The 12,097-nt window shown below is 37.0% G+C and overlaps 1 protein-coding gene across 4 annotated transcripts in view; it reads right to left on the bottom strand.

Annotated features, from left to right (window-relative positions):
* Positions 1–12,097, bottom strand: part of Wdr17 (WD repeat domain 17) — a 119,005-nt gene that overhangs the window by 95,450 nt on the left and 11,458 nt on the right. For 3 of the 4 annotated variants that reach the window (XM_008847148.2, XM_008847151.3, XM_008847149.2), the window contains exon 2: positions 2,409–2,519. The exons of the other annotated variant lie outside the window; for it this stretch is intronic. In XM_008847148.2, the coding sequence (XP_008845370.1) occupies positions 2,409–2,474 (66 nt within the window). In that variant the 5' untranslated portion in view covers positions 2,475–2,519. The remainder of the gene's footprint in view (positions 1–2,408; positions 2,520–12,097) is intronic. 4 annotated transcript variants of the gene reach the window in all.

Here is a 12,097-nt window from a genome sequence, read left to right as displayed (position 1 = left end):
TTTATTGAGAATTTCATACATGCATATAAGGTGTTTTGATCAAATCCATGCCCACTCCCTCCCTCCAACATTCCTCCCTCTTAAGAGGTAATCCTAAAATCTTTTAAGGATTAGATACAAGCTCCTAAATACTTTTGACATTTTTGGCCTTTGGAACAAAGTATGTTGTTAAGAGGCCCAAGGACATTTTGACTTTTAGCCAAGAAACTGGCTACTTTCTTTGGAGTCTTTTTATCCTAACTGCCTAGCCAATTCCTAATTTTCTACATTTACACAGGATGTTTCATTTTTAGCTGCATGTGTCTAAGAAATGATTAAAGTTTGAGCAAGGAGGAGCTCAAACTAAAAAAGATGATACAATCAATTTGGGGGATAGCCTACCTCTGTATTAGGAATACCGCCTTTTCTAATATGTTTTAATTGATTTATAAAGGTCCATAGTAATATTAATGAAAGAGGAGAGAAAGGTTTCGAACCCGTGCATTCTCTACAAGCTGCTCCAAAGGCACTTTTAAGTAACACATTTTGGTAAAAAACAATTTTCATTAAAACCAGTCCTTCTGGTCCGCAAACTATACTGCCATCATTTTCTCTTCCTATGGAGAAAATAACGGATTACATTGGAAACTGAAATCATTTTAAAACATTAGAAATGCATTTGTTTTTGTACTTGAAATGAACTCACACATTATAAAGGACAATAGTATTGTAGTATGGTATGTCTGTTTAGAGGAATTTGAAATCTTACTATTAAAACCATAAACCAGAAATTTTCCAACCTTTTTATTCCATTATTCTATAATTGAAATTTTCAATTCAGGATGGAGAGCTCTTTACTCAGCCACAACCTCTTTTCTGAAGAATGTTTTAGGATTTATAGGGTGAGAGTCAGATCTTTTGGGTTCCAGAGATGTGTATCATCTTACTCCACAGCAAAGCAAAAGAAAAAAAAAAAAAAAGCCTCAAGAGGTCATGTAATGCTGAGGGTTTATAATTAAAAAGAACTCAAACAGTGAAAAATTGTGATTGATGTGATTAGGAAAGAACTCAAAGAAGTAAAGAAAAAAAAAAAACATTGCCTATCTTTAGCAGCATACACCCTTAAACAAAGACACCAGGGCTCTCTTGTTCACAACTTAATGAAAAGAAAATTCATGTAATCTGCTAAATATTAATAATTTTTCTTTGAAATGTGAAAATGTAAAATAAAACTATATTTTCTAAGTTAAGTCCACTTTGACATGGTCTATTTTTTTAAATATTTTTCTTTATTGCTTTTATTTTATGTGTATGCATGTATTGCCTGCATGTATGTGAGTACACCTGTGTCATGCAATGCCCACAGAGGACAGATCCCCTGGAACTGGAGTTACAGACAGTTATTAGTTGCCATGTGGGTGCTGGGATTTGAACCCGGATCTTCTGGAAGAACAACCAGTGTTCTTAACTGCTGAGCCATCTCTCCAGCCCCGACATGGTCTATTTTTAATATGGTATTTTACTATTGCAATAAAATTGAATATTTTTCAAAATAATAAGCAGCGGTTGCCATAGCAACAATGCAATTTCTCTTGAAACAACCTATAAGCATATTAATTCTCTAAAAATTTATCTTATACACTATGGAACTCTTGAATATTTTTGTATTTTCTCTCATAATAGCACTATAATGCAAAATATTAACATACATCTAACTTCTACTTAATTAAATTTTTATAGGAAGACTTGCAATTATTGCTATTTTCATACATTAATCACAACAAAATGGTAATTTATATTTCAATCCAAAGGACAGTCTGAAAATTTTACTATGCATTTATCTAGTCAGACATGATGGCTCAGGCTATAATTTTAGCTACTTGGAAAGCTGAGTCAGGAGTATCACAAGTTCAAGGCCAGCTTGGGCAATTTAATGAGATTCTGTCTCAAAACAAAATGTAAAGAGAGCTAGGAATATAGCTAAAAGATAGAACAGCATGCAGGAGGGTCTAGGTTCCATCCCTAATACTAAAAAAACAATGATCACCTAAAATCAAAATAGAAAATAAAGGCCTTTGGTCAACGTACAATTGTAGCTATCTTTACAAGTTATATTTATTTATTTATTTTTTTGGTCTTTTTGAGACAGGATCTCCCTGTAGCCCCAGCTGTCCTGGAACTCACTATGTAGACCAGACTGGCCTTGAACTCACAGATATCTGCCTGCATCTGCCTCCCGAGTGCTGGGATTAAAGGCGTGCACCACCACGCCACACCGGGCCTTATGTTTTAATATCAACATCAATCTTATCCTGAGAATTTTGTAATGCAAAAATGTTCACAGTGTAAGTGATGGAGTAGAGCTCTACAAGAAACGAAGCAGGAAAAAACTCACAGGAAAGCATAATTACAATATAAATAGATCTTACTCTTTGCAGTCCTTCATACCAATCATCTTGCTCAAACCAGTGTGAAAGGTAAGTCATCCAAGCCATAGACTGTCTGCACTTTAATCAAGTCACTTGGAGAACAGTCAGCACCTAAAGTAATAATAATGTGTTTCAACCAAACAAGCTTCTCCAGGATCTCCTCATGAAATTACGTTCAGTACAAGAGCTTGTATGAACGTTTCAATGGAAACAGTTCTAATAACTTCTAAATATACGTTGGAAGAATGCTAAGCTAAAACATACAAGCCTATATTCAAATAGCAAAAACTCAAATAATATTAAATTGTGTAGTTCCAGAGATCAGTATCAAATACTAGACTTTAAGTTCACATCTTAGACTTAACTATTTCAAGAAACAATCAAATGATCTCTAAAAGTTAAGAGGATTTTAATTTTTTAATTCAGAAAAATAACAAACAGGCAGCAGAATATGTCAGCCATGTATTTCTGTTTGTTTCTATCTCAATGCTCAAGCATTAAATCATTTTACAGTTAGTGGAGTACTAATCTGGTTATTGCTTCCAAAATTTAAAGATCCTGTATTATAATATAGTATTAATGTGTTCAACAGAGAATGAAAGTCATACCAATTTAATTTTAGTTCGGTTTTATTCACATCTGGAAGTTAATCACGGGGGAGAGAGAGAGAGAGAGAGAGAGAGAGAGAGAGAGAGAGAGAGAGAGAGAGGAGAGAGAAGAGAGAGGGGACAGAGACAGAGAAAGAGATTGATTCTCTATTTGAGTGCTTTCTCCTTCACATCAAAAGGATAAAGACAGTGTGGAAAGTTATGCTAGGGTGAAAGGTCACCAACACTAGCTAGCTTAGAACAGCCTTACACCTAGTGCGATCATTATTACCAGAAGTATTTTCATTAATATTTGCTACTAATTTCAGTTCACACAGCCTAGGCATAGGTCCTTGCTTCTACAGGGAGCTTCACGTATGATAGTGTATCTTGTCTTGAACCACTACCTCTTGATGGCTTCCCTGAACCTGGACCAAGGCTCTTCTGTCCTGCCTTGTGCTCACAGAATCATTTATTCCTCCTGGTCTCCTCAGAGTTTCAATCTTTTGCCTTCTCATACTCTCTTCATTGTCCTCTCTCTTGCTATGTTATTTTGACTTGCAGTGTTTAACCTAGCCTTCCCTATGACTTTTATCCTACCTTGAATGTATATCTAGCACCATCGCTTCGCTGATTCTAATACCTCTTAGTATATGGAAACTGCCCCACCTATGCCAATCTCAGTAATTTCATTTTAAGCTTCCCACTAATCCTATGGTCTTGGACTTGTACCTGGCCATCTCAATATTAATATATTTTAAAACCAACCTGGGGACTGGAGAGATGGCTTGGCGGTTAAGAGTACATGCTGCTCTTGCAAAGGACCTGGGCTCTGTTCCCACCACTCACATAAGGGCTCACAACCACTTATACCTGATGTCCTCTTCTGGCCTCTGTGGGCATGAAGCACACGTGTTGCACGTGCACACATGTAGGCAATCACACATACACATAAAATTAAAATTAAAAGTAGAAATTAACCTGTCTGTTTCAAGGGAGGTTTCCTTTCTACCACCAGCAAACATGTTTTTCTTCTATATTCCTCACTTGAATCACTATCATCATTACTCTAGAAAGCTGTCTTTGACTTTTCATTAATGTCCCTTCCCATTACATATGATCAACAAGGTTTATCAAATTACCTCTACAAAGCCCTTTTCACCACCTTAACACCATTGCTTTGAATGAAACTACTGTTAATGATGTCTGGTAAAAACTGCTGAGATAATTTAATTGCCCCCTGATTTGTTTTCAATTCCCAAACATGAATCAATCTTTATTCACTGGAGCTTTTAAAAAATACCTTACTTATTATTTTTATTTTATGTGTATGAGTGTTTTGCCTGCATGTATGTAAACACACCCATGTTGTGCAATGCCCACTGAGACCAGAAGACCGCATTAGATCCCCTGGAACTGGAGTTATGGATAGTTGTTAGCCACCATGTGAAAGCTAGGATTTGAATCTGGGTCCTCTGGAAGGGCAGCAAGTGCTCTTAACTGCTGAGCCATCTCTCCAGCCTCTCATTGAAGTTTTTAAATACTTTTGTCTGGGATGTACTTTCCTCCAATCTTTAACTGTGACTAATGAAGCTCTTTCATTTTTCAAGGACCAGTTTAAATATTTATAATTTTTGAAGCCTTTCTCGAATCATCAAAATTCCTCATATCCATACCTTAATATGTATATTTTAAGGACTGGATGGTGATTATTTGTATGGATATAAACTCTGAGTTCCCCAAAGCAAAGAATCATGTCTATCCATCCTTGTTAAATGTTTGCCTAGTGAATTGGCCCACGCACTGCTTGGGTAGTCTGCCATCTAGTGGTAGTATATATGAATGAAAGGCACATATGAACCATATGAAGGAAAGGATAGGAAGGAATGAGGTCACGTGAAATGGGAGAATAATCATTTAGTAATTATTGTCCATTTTATTGTAGGTAAGAGATTAACCACGTTACTGAGAAAAAAGTTTTTGAGGTTAAAATACAAACTAAGGTTGGAGAATATATTTTGCAGTAATGTCAAGTACCAATTGTGTTTTATGTGTTTATAAACTCAATGTAGTTAAAGTAGTACGTTTTCTCTGGGCTACATAATAACTATTTTTCTTTATTTCCTTATACGTTTTCAAAAACAGTCACTAATTTTTTTTGTAAAGGTTAATTTTAACTTTAATTAATGTATGTGTCTGTGTATGTGGATGTGAGGGCAGGTGCCTGCAGCATATATAAAAAAAGGTGTCAGATCCCCTGAAACTAGAGTTACATGTGGCTGTGAGCTGCCCAATGTGCATGCTGGGAACTGAACCCAGGTTCTCTGCAAGAACAGCAAATGTGCTTAACCACTGAGCCATCTCTCCAGACCTACTATTTAATATGATTTACAAGAATTAAAAGAAAACTTTTTCTTGCTGTGCCATAGCAGATTATATGTTAAAATTTGTTTGTTGATTTCCATGTATTTTGATTCTAATAAATAGTGTTCTTCCTATACATTCCTAGGATGCAGAGTTGAAATCCTTAGCTGACCTCAGTGAGAAAATTTGCCATGGATCACTCAGCAGTAACTAGGACAAGAAGGAAAAAGTCAGGACAGAATTGATTCTGTGTATTTGCATCTCAGTATCTATGACCATGTACATAAATGACTCATATTTCATTAAAATCACAAATATTAACAATTCATGTCAGGAAATTATTACCACATATTATAATTATTAATGGGAGGGGATGACAAAACAAAATGCTAAATGTTACCAGAAAAATAAAGACAATGGAGTATAACAATGAAATAAAATATTATTACAGAAATAAAATACCCAAACATATAGGAAATCTGTGGTTTGGCTATGACTCCTTATTTTCATATATTTCTCTATGCATCTTTATCTTTCCATAACTTAAGGGTGCATTACCCTTCCCTGTCCTATTGACTTTGGGATTGCCATGCAACTTGCTTTGCTCAGTGAAGTGTGGGCAAAAAGGCACATTGTTGTTTTCATTGCAAGCCCTGACTGTGGGACTCTTTCATTTATGCCTTTGCATTTAAAATAAATAAATAAATAAATAAATAAATAACATTCTGCTTAGTCTAAAGTTTGGCCTCCATCATTTCTGCTTTGATTTTACCATTAGATTTTTTTCTGTCCAGTTTTACTTGATATCTCAGACCCAAATATTAACTTACTCCTCTGATATTTTGCTATTTGCAGGCTATCATTTGTAGCCTAGTAACTTTCTCCCCTCCAAGTTGTATTTTCTTACTTACTATGATAAAAGTACAATTAATTTCAAAAGGGTAAGTGTTAAGTACAATATTCATTTGGAATAAGTATAAGGGCCAGGCACAAATTAGGGTGCATCCACTTGTATGAGCTTCCCCACAAGCTTCAACTGCAGGCTTAGAAGGAAGACTCTAGGAGAATCTGAGAGGTCACCTTGGTGGCTCAAATTTGTAGTAGACAACCAGCAACTGATATTGATAGACCTGAAATACTGCATGCTTTCCAGAATCTTCCATTCACTGACTAACAGTTCTTCAGCTGGAGAAAAGCAAGAAACCAATACCCTCACTCCTAAATATCTCTCCATTGGTCTTTCTTTCTTTCTTTCTTTCTTTCTTTCTTTCTTTCTTTCTTTTTTCAGGAAACTGTCTTAAGGCTCATTCTCTATGAAAATAAAACATGAGTTTGTCATTGCTGGAGGAGGTACAAGAAAACCTCTCCTACTGAATACCACTAGGCATCCTAGAGTCTGGATGCCACAGAAGGGCATGTGAGTGTGGTGTGTGTTTGGGGGTGGGAGGGAAGCTACATAAATCCTCCTAAGAGTCTGATCTGGGATATGAACACTGTAGTCCAATCCAACAACTGATATCCTACATATTGTTTAAAATGAAACATGCTACTAATGAATTGTCATACCTTGACAGCAACTGCATAAATAATTATAATTTTGTCTTCATTATCAAAGAAACGTTTACTGGGTTTCTCATCTTTTTCTCAGCTCTCAAAAATCTCAGTCCATTGCTATTCATGCCTGAATATTCATCTCCTGAAAATTTCAGCAAAATTCCTTATTAGAACTACTAAAAATTTCTAATCTAAAAATAAAAAGACTTGCATCAGAGTAATTTAGAAAGTTTACAATGTGCAGAACATCTGATAGTACATCATAAATTGAGTACTTTTAGTAATTTTTTTTGTCTTTTTTTTTTTGAGACAGGGTCTCCCTGTAGCCCCAGCTGTCTGGAGCTCACTATGTAGACCAGGCCAGCCTTGAACTCACAGAGATCCGCCTGCCTCTGCCTCCCAAGTGCTGGTATTAAAGTCATGTGCTACCACTCCCAGCCTACTTTTAGTATTTTTAATACTATAAAATGATGTTCAAAGTTAACTGCTATTTAATATTATTTCATTTTCCAAGGAAATTTATTTTGAGTACTTGCTAACGACACTATACTTATAAGAACTCTAAATTCAATCTCTACTAAAATTCACAGTAAAGCATTTACTTTTTATGAAAGTTAGTATTGATTTAGCAGAAAAGTACAGTAAGTCATTCAAAGCATATTTATTACTTTTTGAATACGCCCCATCTAAAATACATTTCTACTATTTCAGAAAATTCTGAGGAAATAAATTCAAAATGTCCTCTGAAAAGATTTTGTAAACTGTATTTAGAAAGAAAAACTGCAGTTCTTAATCAAATAGGACTTAACATATGTGACAGAATGCATGAAATTCACTGGGGGGGGCATTGGGATGCATGGGTGGAGGCTGGGAGGAGGGGTCTAAATTTGATTAAGATCTAACATACGAAATATGCAAAAACTCAATAAAATACTTTTAAAAACTGCATACGGGTACTGGAGAGATGACTCAGCTGTCAAGAGCACTGGCTGCTGTTCCAGAGGGCCAGGTTCCATTCCCAGAATCCACTTGTTGGCTAACAATTGTTTGTAACTCCACTTCCAGAGGGGGATCCAAACCCATCTTCAAACCTCTGAGGGCACTGCATGACATGTGTGTGCTTACATGCAGTCAATACACTCATACACATAAAATAAAAATAATAAAGAAAAATATTTAAAGAACAGCATGCCCAAACTGCAGCGTTCAGATTACATATTCCCCAAGATATCTATGAATGTGGGCCAACACATTGTAGGAAGCAACATCATGCCACAGTATCAGAAGTTTGGACACCTTTGAAAATGAATCAAATATTAAAATTTCCTACCACTGAAAACTTGGCCTTGAGCTCCAGCAAATACCAAGTTAAGAGTTATACCAAAAGTACTACAGAACAAGAAACTGGAAGAAACATGAATCCCTGAAAACCTAGACTTCCAACCTCTACCTTATTTTTTAATATGACAGAGAAATTAACTTCTATTTTGTTGAGTCTACTATTATTTTGCATTTACCCTGTTATATGCTTAGCAACCTGGGATGTTGGGGACCCCTGCTGTTTAGGGTAGCAGTCTCCCCATGTCCGGATAGCCACAAGCTGGCTCAGCGCGAATGGGGGGACTCCCCTTCTCAGCGGGGCGCCTTCTGCTCTCCTCCCTGACTTACTTTTGAAATGCCCGTCATAAGATACAGGCCCTCCGGCACAGGAGCTACCAGGTTTTAATCAGGCATTTTAATCCGTCATCTACTCACGAAGACCCTGCTTTCGCCGTTTCTCGCCCCTCCCCTCGTGACCTGGTGGCCAACAGGTCTCGAACTTAGAGGGAGAGTGCATGGTGGAAATTGAAACAGAACCCACCAGGCAGCTGACAGCGGTCCTAGAGCCGCCAGCTCCCGTAGCAGAGACCCACGGCGTCGGGGTGCGGGATCCGCCGCACCCCAGGTGCACGCAGGAGACCGGCGCCATGCCCAGCAGCTGGCGCCCCGAGATCCCCGCACGCCCATACTGGGACACTACTTGGTTTGTGTTATACACATCCCCTCTTCTAAATGCACTTGGTAGCCTAGCACCTTTTCCTGCAGGCCCTATGCAGACTTACCCCTCTCTGAGTAATGTACCTGACAACATTTAGCCCCTACCTGCATCAACTGCATGAACACCATTCTCTGAACAATGGGATATTTCTACTCCCCTTGACAACCATAAAATTTAGAGAAATTCTATTCAGTAACAATCTCCTTATGTCTGAGTAGGACACCAGAAAGGTTGAACTTGCCTGAACTGGTTTTGGGTGCATGCACAATAAGGTTAACTGTGCTCTCAAAGTGGACTTTTAGGAGGAAATCCCCTCTTTAGCATCTTGCGCCTGTGCATAATTTAATGCTCATATTATTAGAATCGGGTGCATTGTGGGAAAAGACTTGCATTGTAAAAAACAATTATAAGACCTAATCTATCAAGTAAAACAGACAGCCACCCTAACTATAACGCTCTGTTTAAAAAAAAAAAACCTCCTTCTCTTGAACCCCTTAAAAGGAAGCTCCAAACAATAACTGGGCCCCTCGAGCAGCTCCATTCGTGTGTTCCACTGTTCTCTTGCAGAATAATCTGACTTTTCTATTGCTTTGCTTTGCAAGTTTCCCTGGTACTTTTGCAAATCTGTGTGAGCCTTTATTTCAGTTCTTTGCATAAGAAGCCAAGAACCTGGAAACACCTGGCTCAGACCTTGACCACCAATAGCAAAACCTCATGTAGGCTATTAAACTGTGTAATTGCAAAATATAATTGAGGATGTGGAAATAGTCAAACAATATCTACTGGGTACAGCTTTTTAAACGGTCCTTTATTACCATTTTCATCACTACAGGCATACGCTAATAGAAAAATTCACTGGTTTTGATAGTAATAGAATAAAAAAGGTTTGTGCTGTTTTGGCTAACTAAATACAGTATTTATCCATGTATTTGCATCATTCATATTACACAGGTGTGCTGGATAGCTTTAGCGTCAACTTGGCACACCTGGGTTGAGGGAGCCTCAGTTGGGGAATTTCCTTTATTGGACTGGCCTGTGGCCATGTCCATGGGGCATCTTCTAGATTGTTGAGTGATATAGGAGAGCCCAGCCCACTGTGGGTGGTGCCACCCCTGGGCAGGTGGGCCTGTGTTGCAAAAGAAAGTAGGCTGAGCCAGGGCCAGGGGAGCAAGTCAGTAAGCAGTGATTCTCCATGGCCTGTGCTCCAGCTCCTGCTTCCTGGTTCCTACCCTGAGTTCCTACCTTGGGCTCCCTGATGAACTGTGACCTGGGAGATATAAGACAAATAAAGTCTTTCCTCCCCAAGTTGGTAGTGGTCAGAGTGTTTTGTCACAGTAATGGAGAAACAAACTAGGACAACGGGGTTTAGTAAAACTACATGAATCCAGATCTGGTGCATCATTTTATTTCATTCCTTCCAGTAAATAGTCAAATATAATGGCTAGGCACTAGAGATGATTTCTGAAAATAAAAGGTAGATACAAAATAATGTCCTGCTTCAGAAAATTTACAGCACAGAAGCTTGCTACAATCAGAACCTGTATGTCATCCAATCAATAACCACTGACAGTTACATCTTTCCTTTCCAACAGAGCCTCAAATGATTTTGATAGAAATGATTGAGTTGATTTTAGGAAAGACAGTATCTTCCTCTTCTCCAGAGAAAAATGTTGACTGGTCTAAGCAAGTTTCAATTTCCTCTCCCATGAAACTTATAGACAAAATATGATCATTTAGCCTAATATCTGGCAATGATCTGCAAGTGGAAATCTCTGGCGCCATTTTCCCACTCCGCTGCTTCAGACATTAATGTGCGGCTACGGGGCAGAGGTTCCTGTGGATTCATGCAGATGGACCAACAAAGCTTCGGGCTTGCTGCAGCCCTAAGACTATTGAGATGCACTATTTTTATCCATCTAGCTGTAGGAAAATGATGTTTTAGCCAATGACTTTTCTATTATTTGCACTTGACTTAATTACTAATGACACAAATAAATGTATGAAAAAATATGCAACTGCTGCTACAGCAGAGAATGAAGAGGAGATTCAAAACAACAAAAAGAAAAAATAAGTACTTTGATCTGCTTAGGTAGTCAAGAAGGATGTGACATGAAAGAGGTTTAAATTTTCAGATAATTTTTAAATATTATATTATTTTTATGTGTATGAGCAGATTGCCCGCATATGTGTAAATGAAAAAAAAAAAAAAGAAATAGAGAAAAAGACCATGGTCTATCAGAAACTACTAGACTTTATCCCATCATGGCATGAGAGTCATCTTTTTTTCCCCTCATTTCTATAATGTAATTATTTTCTGTTCCTTCAATGCATGGTCCCTCTCTGTATCCATTCAGTGACCATATAGGTCTTAAGAAAGAAATGAGATTAAATAGAAGACAATCATACTATACTTTATGGAAATTTAATTATTCAATGATATACTATAGGTAGAGGCAAAGAAAAAAATGAGACCTTTTAATTTTTCATGGATTTTGACCTGAAATGCAATATGGAGAACATTTTATCTTAGGAGACTAGAATAACACTAGATGAAACTTAAAAAATAAACCTGTTAGACAATGACTATTAGATTGGGATACTTAAATAATAATTCTACCAATGTTGATATATGAAGATGTGATGTGACCAAATGATACAACTGATTCACATGCCAGGAAGAAAGAGTTTGAGGCCTTTGGAAATCTGCATATTCTCTTTTATAATAAGTATGCTGTATGAGCCGCCTTCATTCAAGAGTATTGAGTGCATTACTGCCAGCTACAGAATAAACTAAAATCTTAAAAAAAAAATCATGAAGAAAACAAAATCGAACAGCAAAGCAAAAATCAACATTAAAGACGAATAAGGGACAGAATTAAAATTCCAAAAATATTTATTCATATCAGTGATTCAGAAAAAGGTTAAAGAAGTTCAGAAACATTGTGAAGAAATAGAGGTTTTGTCTTGTTTGCCTTAAGATGAAGAGAAGAAATTTTAAAACATGGTACACAAGAAATGAAAGCTAAAATTAAATATATTACAAAAACTTTTAATAACAGTTAAACAATTAAAATAACACAAAACAGTAATCCAAGAAGTAGTAAAAATATTTCTTAAGGTTTAAGAAAAGACAATGATTTTAGATA

The sequence above is a fragment of the Nannospalax galili genome, unplaced genomic scaffold, assembly GCF_000622305.1.
Source record: "Nannospalax galili isolate Female #2095 unplaced genomic scaffold, S.galili_v1.0 scaffold461, whole genome shotgun sequence".
In the NCBI taxonomy this organism is placed as follows: domain Eukaryota; kingdom Metazoa; phylum Chordata; class Mammalia; order Rodentia; family Spalacidae; genus Nannospalax; species Nannospalax galili.
Note: the sequence above shows the minus strand (reverse complement) of the source record. Positions and strands in the feature narration are given on the sequence as shown.